Below are 18,770 nucleotides of genomic sequence, written 5' to 3' on the forward strand. Positions count from 1 at the left end.
AGAAACCCGGGTCCTGAGCGGATCTCTCCCGGTCCCGCCCCCTCGAGGCCCTGGAGCCTCGGCTCCCCCGGGGACGCGGGGTCCGGGGCCGCCTGCCCATCGCGACCGGGAGGATGCGGGGCCGCGTCAGGACAGGGCGAGGGGGCAGCGCAGAGGAGCGCGCGTCCCCGGGCGGGGCGCGGGCCGGGAGCCGGCGGGGCCGGGCGGGTGGACGCTCGGCCGCGGCGCAGACCACGTCCCGCAGCTCCGCGCGGTACCTTCGCCCGCGGGCGTCCGGCCCATAGACCGGTTCAAAGGTCCTGTCTTTGAAAAGCGGTCACTAGCAAGTTGCCTAAACGCCCGCGGGCGGGAGGCGTTTCAACACGGGACAGCCGTCCTCTTGGGGTCCCGCGCACCCCGCGCACAGGCGCCGGGGCCCGTGGCTCTAGCCGCGATCGCATCCTCGGTGCCGCTAAGGGCAGGCGCGTGTGTGCACAGATTTGGATAAAAGAGAGACTCACGGCGCCTTCGCGTCCACTTGCTATGTGCTTTGGGGAGCCGCGTGGGCTCGGGGTGTAACGGGCAAGTCCTCTGCTTGGGCGCCGACCCCCGCTCTGGGACGGCGGTCAGTCCCCTCGGGCGTCCCGGCCGCGTCCTCTCGGCGCCGCCGCTGGACAGCCCCGCAGGCGCGGGAGCGGCGGGAGGCGCGTCAGGGGTTCATTCCGTGGTGCTGGGGGTGGTTTTTAATTTGTGTGACTAGGGCAACGTTTAAATGTTTGTGCGTTTCAAATGATAAGTTTCAGATTGTTTTTCTTCCCCAAAGTCAAAATAGTTAAAACCAGACGGTGCTCCTACGGGCCCCATGGCTCCCCCATAGGCATGTAAATGGCATCTGCCCAGCCCCCGGCCCAGGTTACCTCCCCGCGGCTGGGCCTCGGCATCCATCTGGCAGATGCTGGGGAAGTCTGATGACCCACTGAGCCCAGAGGAGTGAAACAAAACATAACTAACACGGTATAAGGGCAGGTGGAAACAGGAGGGTTAGAGGACACAGGGTGGTGGAAGGCGCAGGGGTGCGAGCGGCAGCCCCAGCTCCCTGCTGGTGCACAGCCTGCGGCGAAACTGATTTGGGGGGACTAAAAGGAAATACCATGGTCGTCTAGTCTCCCTACCTTTTCTCAGGTAATTTCTCATTATTGCTATCTTACAAGTGCTCGTGGCAGGAGGGGCCTCTGAGAGTTGGTCTGAGGGTTGATGTACAACCAGCCCACGGTCAGCACTGGCCATTGTCATGACTGTTACCTTGTTGGCAGAGGGGTACAACCCAACACAGGATGCAGAGCTTCCTGAAGTTGCTAAGGGAGAGTGGAGGTGCCAGCCCACCCTTGGAGGAGCTAGTGAGCCTGGCTGGCAGGCTGTGCCGGGACCTCCAGGATGACCTCACCCAGGTGCAGCCCTTGGTCACGGCTGTGCTGGAGAGCCAGCTCCGCCTGTACCTCCTGGACAACAAGGACGTGGCCCTGGTGTGTGCCCGTATGCTGGCCCAACAGGAGGAGCACCAGGCCGCCTGCCGGCTGTTGGAGGTAGGACTGGTCTGGGGGGTCAGGGCGCAGAGAGAGGGGCAGCAGCCGCTAGCATCCTGAACAAGGCGGAAAACCCACAAGTCAGCAAGAGCCTGGGGAGAGGTGCTATTAACAAGCCAGGATGGTCCACTCTCACTTTACTAGGTTCTAAATAGCATGGTAATCTGAGAAAAAAAATGATCCATTTATCAAATCCTTACTGAGTGTTGGTCCTGGCTTGGAGGGCCGGCATAGCAATCAATGAGCACTGGACCTGGTGGAGATCAGAGCACTGGCCATCTGGTCATGTCCTTGCTGCTCAGGTCTGGTCAGATGGCAGTGCTCCAGGGTGGGTGAGGGTGGCCATGTCTCAGCAGGCTCTTCTCCGCAGGGATGCCGGGTGCCAGGAGGCAGCCAGGAGCTAGTGCAGCTCTGGAATGACATTCACTACCATTTGGTTATGAAGAGGCTGGGTGTGGCCACGCTGACCCCCGTGCAAAAGTTCCGCTGCAGGAAGAGGTATGCCATTGAGCTTTATTTGAGCTTATTCCCGGAGCTCCCAAGGGTTGTGCCATTGAATTTCAGCACAGTAAATCGCTTGGGACCACCAGACAGTGTTTGTGAAGAGGCCCCCTAGGTGCTGGGTGCTATTGGAGGTGCTGAGGATAGACACTGGGCTTTGTTCCCTCAGAGCTGACCTTGATGTGGACGCTAGACAGTAGTCAAGGAAACAAAGTACATTCCACAGTTCAGAGTGAGGAATGCTAGACAGAAGGTGTTCAGAAGGGGGCTGCAGTGCAGGCGCATCCAGCCTTTGGAGGAGAGACCTGAGCAAGTGGATCGAGGTCCCCAGGGGCATAAGGTGGGGGTGACATTGGAGTTACAGCTGACAGTCAGTGCAGGAGCAGAAGCAAGAGGTTCTTGGAGTCTTTGGCAGTGGCCAAAGAAAGGGTTGTGTCAAGATAGATTTTGGAGGATTTGCTGGTGGCTTGGACGTATTGGAGGAGGCGGAGAGGAAGAAAGCCGGGCTCCAGTGCCCTTGGCCTAGTGGCTGGAATAGGGCGGATTCTCACCAAGATGCGCCGGATGGGGGCTGGGAGAGCGGGTGACCAAGCTCCACTTGGGATTTGGGGTGAGTGGGATGCCTTTTTGACAGCCATGAGGATTTGTTCAGTTGGTGTTTGGATATCAAGTCTTATATAGACAGGTGCTATTTGATTGCGTGTCACTGTTTTCTTTTAAAATAATTCAAGTTTAACAACAGTAAAGCATAACCAACCTCCGTATCCTCATCATCCAGCCTCCTCTGTTCTTGGCCGTTTGTCAGCCTTGGCATCGCGTCGAGTGGTCCCGGAGGCCCTGGGGAGACCTCGTTGGGCCCCTGGGACTTCGCAGCACAGAGATGGCAGGCGGAGCGGCCAGTGAGATGAGAGCAGGTGCAGGGCTGCGCAGCGCTGTGCAGCACGGGAGGTGTCCGCGGGAGAAGGGACGTTTGTAACCACCCTCCTGTCCCCAGGAACCCGCCGCCCGCCTCCCTCTGCCCTGACGGCCTGAAGAGCCGCATCTTCCCCAGAGACGTTCGCCAGAAGCTGCATGACTTCGCCTCGGGTGTGGGCAGCAACCCCAGCAAGGCTGAGCGGGTAAGAGCCGACGAGAGCCAGGCAGCCCATCTCCACCCTTAGGTGGCCGGTCTTCCAGGGCGCTGGTGGTCTTCGCCCGGGTGCGATCGTCGGGGCTCCCCCGTGACCGCCCCGCCCGCTTCTGTCCCCCGTCCAATCGTCGGGGCTCCCCCGTCACCGCCCCGCCCGCTTCTGTCCCCCGTCCAATCGTCGGGGCTCTCCCGTGACCGCCCCGCCCGCTTCTGTCCCCCGTCCAATCGTCGGGGCTCTCCCGTCACCGCCCCGCCCGCTTCTGTCCCCCGTCCAATCGTCGGGACTCTCCCGTCACCGCCCCTCCCGCTTCTGTCCCCCGTCCAATCGTCGGGACTCTCCCGTCACCGCCCCTCCCGCTTGACAGCTGAGTTTCGTGGCGGCTCCGGAGCAGGGAAGGGTGCGGGTCCGAGGTGCACGTGCGGGTCCGGAGCGCAGTGGCTGGTTCCGGACACCGAGGCTCCAGCCCCGCAGGTGCTGCCGAGCCCTCCGGGTCTGGGTGGCCATCGCCGGCGCGGGGGAGGAAGGAGCCCCCCTGCTCGTGCCCCCGGCCCGCCGCGCCCGTCCCGCCCCGGGCACCCGCCGCGCGCCCCGCCGCGGGGACTGAGGCTCGCTTTTCCCGCAGGAGACCCTGGCGGCGGAGACCAGCCTCAGCGCGGAGCAGGTCTACAACTGGTTCGCCAATTACCGGCGGCGCCAGAGGGCCAGCCTCCAGCGCGCGGAGCCGCAGCCCTCGCGCCGCCGCCCCCCCGGCTTCGGGGGCGTGCCCCCGCCTCAGTGGTCAGGTGGGTGGCCCGGTGGTGGGGGCTGACCTCAGGCACCCGGGTCCCTGCACCCTGTGTCCAGGGCGAGGCCTCGATAGGGTCAATGTGGTTGCAGGGACCCCCGCCCCGGACCTGCGGTTCAGAACTTCCTCTTAAGGAGCGAGAATGTTGAGGCTGAGGGTCAGGCGGGGCTGCGGCTGCCGTTTTGTGTTTAGAGGCCAGTGAGTGGCCGGGAGCAGAAGTCAGTAGATTTGGGAAGTGAGCCAAGCACCAGGATGTAGGGTGTCTAATTACGGATTGTTACAGACCAAAGATGGGTCAAGGGACAGAAAATATTGGGGTGGCTCAGTGGTTGCACCCTTTTCCAGCAGCGGGGCTCCTGTTAAGCTGCTGGGATGGAGGCTGGAACTTAAGTTTCATCCAGCCTCCCCTCCCATCTGATCGGCTTTCAACAGGAGGTGAGGAAAATGGGCCTGCACCGTCCCTAGTGACCACCCAAGGGCTGTGGCAGCCTCTGGCCCTGGCCTCGGACTTTTCTGGAGACGAGACAATGCCCAAATCACTCATTCCCAGGTACTGTAGTCCCCACAGGCGGGGGACCCTCTTTTTGTTCAGCTCCCCACAACCCCTCAGTAGGAGACCAGGGCTGGAGTGGGCGTGGGGATGCTGGGCAATACTGGGACCAGGTCAGTGATGGCTGGGAGCAGAGACTGCTGTAACCCCAGGGGTGGGAGAGCCACTGCAAGGAGCCCAGGTCACAGGAGACTCACTCACAGCCTGACTTCATGTGCATCACAGAGCAGGGGGAAAACAGACATAGAAAGAAAAATTCGTGAACCTGTGGCCTAAATGCAAACCCAGCTGTTGTGGTTTGTTTATTTCTGGTATTGTTTGTGTTTCATTGAGTTGGTAACAGCCAAGGCTGCTTGAGTTCCTACCAGTGATAATACCTGGGCCAGGCACCTGACATTCAGACCAATACCGCCCAGCTATGTGTCCCTTTAGGCAGGATCCTGTGACCTCCCTGCCTCGCTTTTCTCACCTGGGAAGTGGGGAGTTATAGGACCTGCCAAGGGGGTTGCTGCAATGATTAATGGGGTGGGGGTTGTTCACAGAGGCCTAGGAGCACCACCTGAAACACTGAGCATTTGTGGAATGTTAATTCTTTACGTCATTACTCACGGCTGCCTAGTATTCCTTTAAGATCAACCATCATTTAGTCAAGTCAACTATTAGGTTCTTCCTAATCATTTCTAGCTTTCAGCATTGTGGAAGAATGCTTCATTGAAGGCCCTTGTAAATGAACTGCTACTGTATCTTAGGTTTTCAGTAATCATATTTTTTAAAGTGTCTGTAGAATGTTTGCAGCCACAGGGAGGACAGTGAAGGCAGCAGAATTAGGGAGTGGTGGGCCCCACACTGTCAGTGACTGTCTGGGCCCAGTGAGCCTCTGTCCACCAAGAGACAGTGTCCTCTGTGTTTCCCAGGTCTCTGCAGGGTAGTGAGATATATCTGGAGGGGCCTGGCCACGATTCTGCCACACTCCCCGCCGTCTACCCTGACCCTGGCCTTGGCGCACCGGCTGCCTACAGCAACATGCTGGATCCCTCTTCAGATGCCCCCAAGCCATGGCTGATGTCCCTTGCACTGGCGTCCTCCAGGGACGTTTCCTTTCAGACTGGACAGCTGGTCCACAGTCATGGGCTGGACTTCACGATTCCCCCTGCAGACACTTCTATGGTTGTGTCCATTGCCACCCGCACCGAGCCTAGCCCCACAGGTGAGCCCACTCTACATGGACCGTGAGTTTCTGCACCAGAGGCTGAACTACTGGGTCTCTTGGAGGGTAGAGAGGTGTGGGCAGGGCCAGGACTTTCTGCTTGAATCCTGTGTTTGATTAGACCCAGAACCAATGTACCTGAAACAGACTCTTCCCACAAACATCACAGGTTATATTTCTTTTTTTAATTTTTATTTTAAAATTTATCTCTATTGTTGAAAGTATTACGGATATCTCCTCTTTTTCCCCCCATTGGTCCCCTCCACCCCGCATCCAGGCCCCCTCCCCCGGCCTTCACCACACTATTGTGTGAGTCCATGGGACTGTCTTCAGTTAACTTGACAGTAAAGGGTGAGTGGAAAATAAATTTCCTCATAAATGGTTCTCAGGTTGCCTTTCATCTGCCCTCACATTTGACTAATGATTTGACAGGGACAGAATTCAGAGTTTAAAATACTTTTCCCACTAGAAACCTGAAGGCCTCGTATCACAGTGGCAGCCAGGGTCCTTGATAATTCACATGTCACTCGGACGTTTCCCTCTCTGCAGGTCACCTGCGATTCCTTTATTGGAGCTTTTTAAAAAATTAAAGTTATTGAGGTAACATCACATAATTGGCAGGTACTGTTCATCATAATTTGGTATCTGTATACTCAGTTGTGTGCTTAACCTTCTTTCACGGTATATATATATTTTACTGTGTTTTTATTGATTTCACAAGAGAGGGAGGGAGAGGGAGGGAGGGGGAGAGAGAAGCATCAATGATGGGAGAAAGTCACTGATGGGCTGCCTCCTGCACGCCCCCTACTGGGGATCCAGCTGAAACCCAGGCATGTGCCCTGACCAGGCATCGAACTTCGACCTCCTGGTTCATAGGTTGATGCTCAACCACTGAGTCACCCCACCTGGGCTGTTGTCATATATTTGAGCCCTTTACCCAATTCTCCCTCCCCTGTCCCCTTCTCCCCATAACCACCATTCTGGGATCTGGATCTATGAGTTGGATTGTTTTTGTTAGTTCACTGGTTGCTCTTTTTGTTTTATATCCCATCCACTGTGAATGGCTAAAGCTGAAAAGGAGGGTTTTGTTTTGAGTTTTAAGTCCTAGGTAAGAGTCCTTTAATTCACCTTTGTGTTAAGCCCTTAAGTTAAAGTAAGCCATCAAGGTCTCCTTTGAGCCCTGGGCATTGTTTGGTCATCTTACTCCATAGTCTCTTTGATGATCTCTTCCCTCCGTGCTCTCAGGTCTCTCTCTCGAGCACAGATGTGATGTGGATGTTGGAAGTCCTGGACCAGTCTTCCAAAATGGTTACCTTGTTTTTTAGGTCTTTTTTTCTTTGTTATTGGACATGCTTTCGAGGGTGTTTCTTAAACTGTTTCAATATTTTATTTCAACAGTGATATATTTTAAGAGAATTCCTAGCTTTGCCTTGGTTGTGCTGAATGTGAGCCAGGCCCCATCCCCCCCACATTGGGCTGTGGACATTCCTTCTGTGCAGGATTCGCGGACCCACCCAGCAGCAGCCCCCAGAGCTCATACCAGGAGGAGAGTCCGGGCACTGGTGTTAGCCAGGCAGGCAGACAGGTGGGCAGCTTCCTGGTGACACAGCCCCCACTGCAGGCTCCAGAATTTGCCTTCCATCAGAGGTAAGGCAGCAAAGCCTTGTGGCTCAGGCAACACTATCCACAGGCTATGGGGGGAGTCTTACCTGGTTTAGAGATGCCCACCAAGACGGTGCCCATAAAGCCCTTTGCTTACCTGTTTCTGGAAACCACAGCTTTCCCCAGCCAGCATCTCCCAAAAAGAAGAGGGTGGTTTTTCCCTCAGACATATGAACATCCAGAAACGTGAGGGTGGACAGGACATCTGGATGGTGCTCAGGCTTCTTCCCTGAGATTGCCCTGGGATTTTCTTGCCGTGTCTTTCTGGCATTTTCTTTGCCTAGATGAAGGTTGTCAGAGTTTCTGAGCAGCATAAAGATCCCGGATTCATATGCAGATTGTAGTCTTAAAGGGGCTTGGGAGGGCCGTGGGTATCCTGGGTGCTGTGGACTGGCTGTGTGTGGGTCCAGGGCAATAGTCCAGGAGCCTGTAGACAGGAGGAACCGAGGAGTGAGACCGGGGATACTCTACCAGAGAGGGAATCTCTGAGAGTGACCCCCAGGATCAGGTCCCCAGGGTTTGGTTCTCCCTAATCTGGCACTGAAGGCCATGCCTAGTGAGGGCAGAATTACAAGGGACATGCAAGAGAGCAGACTGCCCCCAAGTCACAAGCTCTGCTCCCTGATAAAGCAGCCAGATGGTGGGAAAATCCCGACCGTCCAGATGGACTGGCCCTTCTATTGTGACCAGGAGTCGTGAGGGGCAGGTGCCACCACAGGGGCTCACTGGTCTCACTGTTGGATTCCAGCCACAGCCCATCTGTGTTCTGATCTGACAGCCTTGATAGTTTTTTTAAAAACAGCTTCATTGGGGGGTAATTGGCCATCAGTAAATGAACATGTGCAGGTGATGCAATAGTAGTGTCCACCACGGGGCATGATGTGCTGAGGCTGTGAGCCGTGCAGATCCACCCCGCCACCCCCAGGACCAGAGACCTGCTTTATTGAGCTGCATTTTCTAGAATTTCGTTTAAATGAAATCGTACCATATGCATTTATATTTGGTCTGGCTTATTCTGCTCGGCTTGGCTGCTGGCTCTGCCCTGCTTCTGCCTGTGTCCGCAGTCTTATCTCAGTATTGCCAAGTCCCATCCTTGGTGTGGTGGGTTGTGGTGTACTGGCCCATCACCCTGTGGGGGCATTAGGGAGTCCCAGTTTGGGGCAGCAGTGACCATGGCCTGACAGATGTTGTTCGTATCCTGCACATTTCGTGTTTGCGATCTGCACACACCTAGGAGTGGAATGGCTGGTCATGGGATGTGTGTGATTGCCTTTTTAAGGATCTGCCGGACACTTGTCACTGGTAGATGCACCTGTCACTGGCCCCGCTGTCCCTGTTGCTCCCTCTGGTTTGCCTCTAAGGTTCTCTTGTCTCTGCACCCCAGGCCTGTCCCTTCTATGGGAACTTCTCTTCACATTTCTCCTCTGTGAGCTTCTCTGATGCACCAGCCCACCCAAGCCACCTGCTTGTCATGTCTCACAGGCCCCCGATCGTGCCTTGCATCCCTGAGGGCCTCGAGGGAGGAGACTGTTTCTGAGTGTTTTGCGCCTGGAAGGGCTCCTGATGAGCAGAGACCTTCAGGGCCCATTTCTCATGGGGCAGATGGTGTGACCTGGTGCCCACTTGAGACAGGTCTGTCCTGACATGGTTTGTTTTCCAGCCTCCCAGAGCCGGCACCTGCCTCATCTACCTTTTCCAGCCCTGTGCCTGCTGTGGAACTGAGCGAGTCCCTGCCATCCAGCCAGGTGAGGCTTTCCTAGGAGGTACTGTGGGTTTCCCACCTAACTCCTGGATTAGCTCATGTCTTTGGAGTGAATCAGCTGGACAAAGATGAAGACAGGCCTTGAGGCTGGATGTCAGTAGAATGGGAGCTGGGGGGGCAGGGTTGTCCAGGGGGGAGGGGGATTCAGGCAGAGGGCACCCGCCTGTGTAATGCTGTATTGGTTTTCCAGATGCAGTGGCCCGACAGCCAGGCCTCCAGCGATGCCTTCTGGGGGGCCAGGATGCTCCTTGAGCTTTCAGGGGGAAGCCTGGGCTGAGCCACCTCTCAGAGCCAGGCCAGTGTCCTGGGGAAGCAGGTGTGGCCATTCGTCCATTCAACACAAGTTACAGAGTTTTATCCTGATGAAAACAGGAGATTTCCTGAGTTCCCTGGGGGATTCTGCTGAGAGGAACTGTGGGCTCCTAGGCCCATGCCATGTTTGGATAGTTTGGTTGGCAGCTCCTGATGTTGGAGGAAGCAGTTGAGAAATGTTCATGAGGTCAGAAGTCAAAGGTGGGGTGTGTCCCACTCAGGGAGCAGCATGTAGTAGGATCCAGCTCCTGAGCAGGTTGTGGGCAGGGAAGTTTCTAGGGGCACGAGACTCTCCCTGCTGGCCACCCTCCCACCTGTCCTGTGATGGGCCAGACTTCCACCCAGCTAACTTGATGAGTGAGGTGTGGGAGTGTCCTGACGCGTCCATGTCTGTGGGGCTTCTAGTGAGAGGCTGCAGAATGGCCCAGCAGGGTGGGGTGGGTGCTTTTCACTCTAAGGTTGTAATTCATTATGTTTGCAAAACAAATGTTCTATTCAACTAAAGTTTACTGTTCTGAATGCCTTGTTTTTGTTCACTTAACTATATCCTGGACACTGTCCCTGTCACTCCCTGGCTGTCAGTCCCCAGTGGCACAGCGGCACAGCCTGTTCACGGACATTTGCGTTGTTTCTCAAGTCTCCCTTTTATAAGCAGTATCATGGTGGGTGGACATCTCTACCCTCTGCCCTTTACCTGACTATTACATTGCAGGAACAAGGAACCACCCCAGTGGTAGAAGCGGCCACAGGGCGCCAGGGCCAAGTGTGGTGAATCTCCCGGTGCGTGTGACCCCCTTTTGTACAGGTGACTGACAGAGGATTGTCACCTTCAGGAATAGGCCCAAGATACTCACCTCCTTCCTTGTGAGTCGTCAAGTGCGTACTGAACAGCTTGTGCGATCCAGTGGGAGGCAAAGTCACATTTGTGCCCTTGGTGCTCATGGTGTAGTGGGGGAAATGGGGACAGTGGGCAGTTGCCAATAGGATGGTGTGAAGGAGGGGTGGCTGAGAACTGGGATATGTGGAAGCCAGTGGTTGAGTGACAAGACACTGGGAGCTCCCTGGGGTGACATCTGTTTGAGCTCGACCAGGGCCATTTTGACCTTCACGGCGGGAAATGACATTTAACCCATTCGACCTTGAAGCAGCCAAGTCATGTCAGAAATGACGTTTATTTCATTTAATTTTTAAATTTAATATTTTAAAAAAATATATCTTTATTGATGTCAGAGAGAGGAAGGGAGAGGGAAAGAGAGATAGAAACATCCATGATGAGTCATTGATCGGCTGCCTCCTGCACGCCCCCCACTGGGGACCGAGCCCGCAACCTGGGCATGTGCCCTGACCCGGGATCGAACCACGATCGCCTGGATCCTAGGTCGATGCTCAACCGCTGAGCCACGCCCGACCGGGCTAAATTTAATTTTTAAAAAATGTATTTTTATTGATTTTAGAGGAAAGGAGAGGGCGAGAGATAGAAACATCAATGATGGGAGTCATTGATTGGCTGCCTCCTGCACATCCGCTACTGGGGATCGAGCGTGAAACCCTGGCATGTGCCCTGGCCGGGAATTGAATCCACAACCTTGTCCTAGTCGGGAGGCCCCTCTAACCAACTGCGCTACCCTGTTGGGTTGCCAGTGGCATGCCAACCCGTCATCGCAGCCTTGTTAACATCTCCTCACGGTGGAAGTGACCTTTAAACCCTCTTGCCCTGGCAGCTACTGGGACATGTCCTGAGGCTGAAATGAGGTTTATTCAGTTGGCTCAATGTGGGCTGCTCAGTAGCACATCCAGCAGTTTCCCGGGGTCTGTAGGAAAACCCCCTATAGTCAGTAAGGTGAATCATTATTAAACAAGGGTCCTGTTCCTATTAGGTGCCCTCCCCATTTCACAATCACGGTTAACAGAGGGTGATCCACATCTCTGCCCCCAACAATATCACGCCAACGTGACGTCTTAGCCCACGTGATGTTGCTTGGTGCCCGGCCTGACGTCGCATCTTTGGGGCCCAGAGGCTGGACACCCAGGTTCCTGATGGAGCTGGCTGCAGACTGGCTGCCTTCATGGGCCTCGGCCTCTGTCCGTGAAGTGGGGACAGAGTTGGGGAGCCCGTTGGCCAACACCAGGCTCGTCTGCACCGGGGAGGCCCCTGGTTCAGATTCAGTTCCCGGGATCATGATTCTTGGGGCGCCTTTGTTATGTTATGCTCCCTCTGCGCCCTGGCCACGGTCACTTTAGAGAAGATTCCAAGCGTGTTTCTCTGCTGCCGTCTCCTGGGCACCTTGGGAATAACACCCTGGCTCAGGTGCTCAGGTAAACCTGCGGGGTAGAGGGCATCACCTGAATGTTGAATGCTGCCGTCTTGTGGACACCTTGGGAATAACACCCTGGCCCAAGTCCGCAGGAAAACCTGCAGGGTAGAAGTGCATCACCTGAATGTTGACTGCTGCTGTCTTGGGGACACCTGGGGAATAACACTCTGGCGCAGGTCTACAGGAAAACCTGTCGGGTGGAGTGGATTATCTGTGAATGTTGAACTCCATTCGCAGGTCATGTTGTTGAAGTTTCTTACATCCTTATTGAGTTGTTAGTGGGAGTCTATTGGTTCTGAAAGAGGTAGGCTCTGCCCCTGAATGAGCTGTTACGATTAAATCTATTATGATTATAAATTTGTCTATTTTTTCTTGTAATTCTTTTTTATATTCTTAGAGATTGTTATTAAGTTCAACCTTTTTACCCATTCAGAAATAACCAGCTTTAGAACAACTCACTTTATTTTTCCCTTCAAAATATGTTTCTATACCTTAAACCTATTATCCAAAGCATACAATTTCTTTCCAATTAATTAAAATTCTTAACTCTTTAAAACCTTTGACTTTTAGTGACCCCTCTAAAGTAAGCAATTATTACTCTTTAGATTGACTTTTATGAACATGTGTGAAACATACTCTCAGTTTCAAGAAGCACACCTTCCACAAATTATAAGACATTACAGCAACAGCTCCAAATTTAAAAAGGAATAGTTGAAATAAGTTAAATTGATTTACGTAGATGGCTAAGGTTTTCTTTTTTTACTTCCCAGAAACTTGCATTTTATTTTAATATTTTAAAAGATGATCTAGATAAGAGTTTTTGACCAGGTATTTGCATTTCAAAGGTCCAAGGACGGGGTTTCATAAAGTCAGTTATCTATGAGCTTTCTCAGGAACTGGGGAGATAAAAAGATTTGGTGGGCTTGGATATTTTGGAGCCACACCTGCGGCCCTATAAAGACGTTATTTGTAAAATAAGGACAGTCACTCTTAATTCCTTAAGGATTGGGAAATGTTGGCAAAAGACTAACAAATTCATTCATCCGTGCTTTGGAATGGGTTAGGGCTAGGTTTAGGGTTAGGCTAAGTTTGGGGTAGTGTTAGGGCTAGGGTTAGGTTTATTGCTAGTGTCAGGGTTATTGTTAGGGTGAGTGGTAGGGTTAGGGCTAGGGCTAATTTTACTGTTAGGGCTGCAGTAGTGTTAGGGTTAGTGCTTCTGCTAAGGTTAGGGTTAGGGCTAGGGTTTGGTTTAGGGCTAGGGTTTGGTTTAGGTTAGGGTTAGTGTTAGTTTGAGGTTTATGGTTAGGGTTAAGGCTACTGTTAGGGTTAGGGTTAAGGTTAAGGTTAGGGTTTATGGTTAGGGTTATGATTTAGGGTTTAGAGTTAGGGTTAGTTTTAGGGTTAGGGTTATGGCTATCATTAGTGTTATGGTTAGGGGTATGGTTAGGGTTAGGGTTAGGGATAGGCTTATGTTTAGGGTTAGGATTAGGGGTAGGATTAGGGTTAGGGATAGGGTTATGGTTTTGCTTAGGGTTAGTGTTAGGGTTAGATCTAGGCATAAGATTAGGTTTAGGACTACTGTTTACACCAGGGTTAGGGTTAGTGTTAGGGTGAAATTTTGGGTTAGGTTAGGGTTAGTGTTAGGGTGAAATTTTGGGTTAGGTTTTGTGTTAGGGTTCTGTGTTGGGGTGTGTTGGTAGCTGAAACTTGCCATAATAGCTGCCTATTTGGGTTTGTTTCTGTTCATTAGGTTGGCCTACTAGTACAAGCTGTCCTTTTGGAGGGTCTGTAGTGCAGGCCAGTGCCAGACGCTATTTGTGAGCGACCTTGAGCACCCTGTTTGGAGCTATCAACAACCCACAGCTTGAGGTCCCCTCTCTTGGGCCTGGGTGTGTTTGGACAGGACCAAGATGCACACCAAAGTCTGCTTTTGCAAGGCCCAGGTCCAGAAGCAGGTCAGGCAAAGACTCAAAGCACTCTGAGGTCTGCCTCTGCCTGCAGGCTAATAAACCTGATTTTCTTAATGAGCCTCAGGCTGTAGAAACTCCAGGGGGGTAGGGCGAGAGGTTTTCTTGCAGGATGAGGCAATTGTTTCCTCCTCAGGCAAAAGCTGCTTGGAAGGTAAGTGCATGCCTCTGCAGTCTGGGGAATGGCTCGGCACAGGAATCCAGAGGGGTGCCTTTGGCCTAGATTCTCCTCACACAGCTACGGTCCACTCTGCCCTCCCTCTGCTGGAGCCCAAGGTGAGTGGCTGCACACGAAACTTTGTGCGTTGGCTCTTTAAGGGGGTGCCTGCATTTTCAGGTGTCTCCCCCTGGCAGATAGAAACCTGGCTCCTTTTCAGGGCCAGATATTATGTGGGCACCTGTCTCAGTGCTGGTTCTCTGGGCTGGGGAGCCCCACGAGGGGTTGAGGCCCCAGAGACCTCAGTGGGAACCCCCACAGCTAAGATCTCCCTCCAGACCTTCAGCTGCTGCCTGTGGGAGCCCAGCCAGCCCTCTTGTGCCTCTGCACTTCCTACCCGTCTCTATGCGATCTCCCCTTTTCCTCCTTGGTGATGAGGTTGCCTTCCAGCTCATCTTCAGTTGCAGTTGGTTTTTCAGGATGGTTTTCTAAAGGTCAGTTGTCATTCCAGTTTGGTCCCCGGAGAGCGGCAGGGTAGCCTCCACTCAGTCTGCCACCATCTTCAATCTGCCCAGGTTATCGTTCTCATGTATTTTATTCTGAGACCTGCCTCTCCTGACTCTCACTCCACAGTAGAAATATCATTATCTTGGTTTATTTCATAGGGGTCATTGCTGTCATCAGTCCCTTTAAAGAATGTGCATTGCGATAGGTGTATCTATATTGTCCTCCAGTACAATAGCATCGTGAGACCTCCCACCTCTTCAGGAAGGTGCCTGGGCTATGACTGCGGCCCCTCCCCCACCTTTCTGAGTCTTCTGTGGTTACAGACATGTTTTCTTGGGTTTTCTAATTGTTTTCCTTTTATTCTTCCATCGCCTGCTTTTTTTCACATCCTTTAGTCTTTCTAGTGTTTGAAGTGTCCCCAGTGAAGACTTGCTGCTTGCAGCCCTCCTCCCTGTCCCCATCTCAGGGATGTGTCCCTGAGCCAGGGGTGAGGCCGTCCTCCCAACAGCCCCTGCAGTAGCTTCCCTGGGTTGGCTCCAGGGTGTCCCGAGTCACAGGTCTCACCCTCTCTGTCCTGACACCCCTATTATGTCCGAGACTGTCTTCAGTTAACTTGATAGTAAAGGGTGAATGAAAATAAATTTCCTCATAAATTGTTCTCAGGTTGTCTTTCATCTGCCCTCACATTTGACTAACGATTTGACAGGGACAGAATTCAGAGTTTAAAATACTTTTCCCACTAGAAACCTGAAGGCCTCGTATCACTGCGTCAGCCAGGGTCCTTGATAAGTCATAAGTCGCTCGGACATTTCCTTTTCTGCAGGTCACCTGCGATTCCTTTATTGGCGCTTTTGAAAAGGTTAAAGTTATGCAGGTAACTGGTTACTAACATCACATAATTGGCAGGTACAGTTCATCATAATTTGGTGTCTGTATACTGAGTTGTGTGCTTAACCTTTGTATATATATATTTTAGTATGTTTTTATTGATTTCAGAGAGAGGAAGGGAGAGGGAGAGAGGGGGGAAGGGGGGAGAGAGAAACATCAATGATGAGAGAAAGTCATTGATGGGCTGCCTCCTGCATGCCTCTTACTGGGGATCGAGCCCGAAACCCAGGCATGTGCCCTGACCTGGCATTGAAACTCGGACCTCCTGGTTCATAGGTTGATGCTCAACCACGGAGTCACCCTGCCTGAGCCATTACCCTGTATTTTGAGCCCTTTACCCAATTCTCCCTCCTCTACCCCCATTGCCAGGTAACCACACTTTTGGGACCTGTCCCTATGAGTTGGATTGTCTTGTTAGTTCACTGGTTACTCTTTTTGTTTTATACTCCATCTGCCGTGAATGGCTGAAGCTGAAAAGGAGGGTTTTGTTTTGAGTTTTAAGTCCTAGGTAAGAGGCTTTCTAATTCACCTTGGTGCTAAGCCTTTGAGTTTAAATACAATATCAAGGTCTCTTTTAAGCCCTGGGCATTGTTTGGTCATCTTACTCAATAGTCTCTTTGATGATCTCTTCCTTCCATGCTCTCAGGTCTCTCTCTCGAGCACAGATGTGATGTGGATGTTGGAAATCCTGGACCAATCTTCCAAAATGGTTACCTTGTTTCTTAGGTCTTCTTTTCTTTGTTATTGGACATGCTTTCGAGGGTGTTTCTTAAACTCTGTCTTCCAATATTGTATTTCGACAGATATATTTTAAGAGAATTCCTAGCTTTGCCTTGGTTGTGCTGAATGTGAGCCGGGCACCATCCCCCCCACATTGGGCTGTGGATGTTCCTTGTGTGCAGGATTCGTGGACCCACCCAGCAGCAGCCCCCAGAGCTCATACCAGGAGGAGAGTCCGGGCACTGGTGTTAGCCAGGCAGGCAGACAGGTGGGCAGCTTCCTGGTGACACAGCCCCCACTGCAGGCTCCAGAATTTGCCTTCCATCAGAGGTAAGGCAGCAACGCCTTGTGGCTCAGGCAACACTATCCACAGGCTATGGGGGGAGTCTTACCTGGTTTACTGATGCCCACCAAGACAGTGCCAATAAAGTCCTTTGCTTACCTGTTTCTGGAAATCACAACAGTCCCCAGCCAGCATCTCCCAAAAAGCAGAGGGTGTTTTTTCCCCTCAGACAAACATCCCGAATCGTGAGGGCAGACAGGATATCTGTCCCAAGGATGGTGCTCAGGCCTTTTCCTGAGATTGTCCTGGGATTTTCCTGCAGCCTCTTTCTGGCCTTTTCTTTCCCCAGATAAAGGCTGTCAGAGTTTCTGAGCAGCATAAAGATCCTGGATTCATATCCAGATTGTAGTCTTAAAGGGCCTTGGGAGGGCCATGGGGATCCTGGGTGCTGTGGACTGGCTGTGTGTGGGGCCAGAGCAACAGTCCAACAGCATCCAGAGCAACAGTCCAGGAGCATGCAGACAGGGGGAACCAAGGAGTGTGGCGAGGAATTTCCACACCTGCCCGGTCTACCTTTCCCAGCTCTAGCCCCTGCCATCCAGCCAGGTGAGGCTTTCCTAGGAGGTAGTGTGGGCTTCCTTCCTAACTCCTGGAGTGAATCAGCTAGCCAAAGATGAACACAGGACATGAGGCCTCGAGGCTGGACGTCAATGGAATGGGAGCTGGGGGTTGTGCAGTGGGGAGCAGGGTTGTTCAGGGGGGAGGGGGAGTCAGGCAGAGGGCACCTGCCTGAGTAATGCTGTGTGGGTTTCCAGGCACAGTGGGCTGACAGCCAGGCTTGCAGCGATGCCTTCTGCGGGGCCAGGATGCTCCTTGAGCTTTCAGGGGGAAGCCTGGGCTGAGCCACCTCTCAGAGCCAGGCCAGTGCCTTAGGGAAGCAGGTGTGGCCATTCGTCCATTCAACACAAGTGACAGCTTTATCCTGATGAAAACGGGAGATTTCCTGAGTTCCCTGGGTTGTTCTGCTGAGAAGTGCTGTGGGGGCTCTGGCCCATGCCATGTTTGGAAGGTCCTCGGGAACTCTAATGCTGCGGTCATAGGCCATGGTGTTCTTCCCGCGGTGAATCTGCTTCTGTCTCCTCATTAGGATGCTTTCGTCTGTCTCCAGGTGGGCCAAGGATGCCTTTGAGTCGCAACTTCCCGTTGATGCTTTCTTTTCTTTTCCAGAGTCATTCCCATCTCAAGGTGGGAGGAGTTTTCTACCTGGCAATTTCCTCGTTCACCTCAGTCATTTCATTTTCTCCACGGCGCTCGCCCAGTCTGAGCATCGAGGGCGGGGCTTCCGGGTGGTGAAGCTGTCAGGTCTGTGGTTGCAGGCCCTCTTCCCTGGGAAGGGGGTGGTGGCCTCGGCGCCCTGGGCGCCCTCTGTGCCCTGAGCCATTGGTGCTGACCGTGGGGGAGGATGCGGTTGGCATTGTGGTCACAGCGGCTCCTGTAACTTGGGGGACTTTGTGGGCCACAGGCCATGTCCTAGGGCCCCAGCCGGTGCATCATCGTCCGTGACGCACACCCATCGGTTGATTCTTCTATGTGCCCTGGCGGGGATCAAACCCGCAACCTTGTCCTAGTCTGGAGGGCCCTCTTCTGCCGGGATGCCAATGACACGCCAACCCCTTTGTCATCGCAGCCTAGTTAACGTCTCCTTGCGGTGGAAGTGACCTTTAAACCCTCTTGCCCTGGCAGCCACTGGGACATGTCCTGAGGCTGAAATGAGGTTTATTCCGTGGGCTCGATGTGGGCTGCGCCGTAGCACATCCGGCAGTTTCCCGGGGTCTGTAGGAAAATCCCCTATAGTCAGTAAGGTGAATCATCATTAAACGAGGGTCCTGTTCCTACGAGGTGCCCTCCCCATTTCACAATCACGGTTAACAGAGGGTGATCCACATCTCTGCCCCCAACAATATCACGCCAACGTGACGTCTTAGCCCACGTGATGTTGCTTGGTGCCCGGCCTGACGTCGCATCTTTGGGGCCCAGAGGCTGGACACCCAGGTTCCTGATGGAGCTGGTTGCGGACTGGCTGCCTTCATGGGCCTCGGCCTCTGTCCGTGAAGTGGAGACGGAGTTGGGGAGCCCCTCGGCCAACAGCATTCCCTGCGCGTTTCACCCGGGAGGACCCGGTCAGATTCAGTTCCCGAGATCATGATCCTTGGGGCGCAGAGGGTGCAGCGCCTTTGTTCTGCCCCCTCTGCGCCCTGGCCACGGTCACTTTAGAGACATTCCAAGCGTGTTTCTCTGCTGCCCTCTCCTGGGCACCTTGGGAATAACACCCGGGCGCAGGAGCTCAGGAAAAGCGGCCGGGTAGAGGGCATCACCTGCATGTTGAATGCTGCCATCTCGTGGGCACCTTGGGAATAACACCCGGGCGCAGGTGATCAGGCAAACCTGGGGGTAGAGCGGATT

The 18,770-nt window shown here is 53.5% G+C and overlaps 1 protein-coding gene across 1 annotated transcript; it reads left to right on the plus strand.

The window, feature by feature from the left end:
• The first annotated feature begins 1,313 nt into the window (after positions 1 to 1,313).
• On the plus strand, positions 1,314 to 10,319 carry ANHX (anomalous homeobox). Its single transcript, XM_087828793.1, has 9 exons — positions 1,314 to 1,562; positions 1,933 to 2,060; positions 3,058 to 3,181; positions 3,816 to 3,975; positions 4,410 to 4,527; positions 5,442 to 5,734; positions 7,234 to 7,381; positions 9,057 to 9,141; positions 9,349 to 10,319. The coding sequence occupies exons 1-9, from the start codon at positions 1,314 to 1,316 to the stop codon at positions 9,433 to 9,435; spliced, it is 1,392 nt and encodes a 463-aa protein (XP_087684919.1). The 3' UTR covers positions 9,436 to 10,319.
• The last annotated feature ends 8,451 nt before the right edge of the window (positions 10,320 to 18,770 follow it).

This window comes from Miniopterus natalensis, chromosome 20 (genome assembly GCF_054644295.1).
Source record: "Miniopterus natalensis isolate mMinNat1 chromosome 20, mMinNat1.hap1, whole genome shotgun sequence".
Lineage (NCBI taxonomy): Eukaryota > Metazoa > Chordata > Mammalia > Chiroptera > Miniopteridae > Miniopterus > Miniopterus natalensis.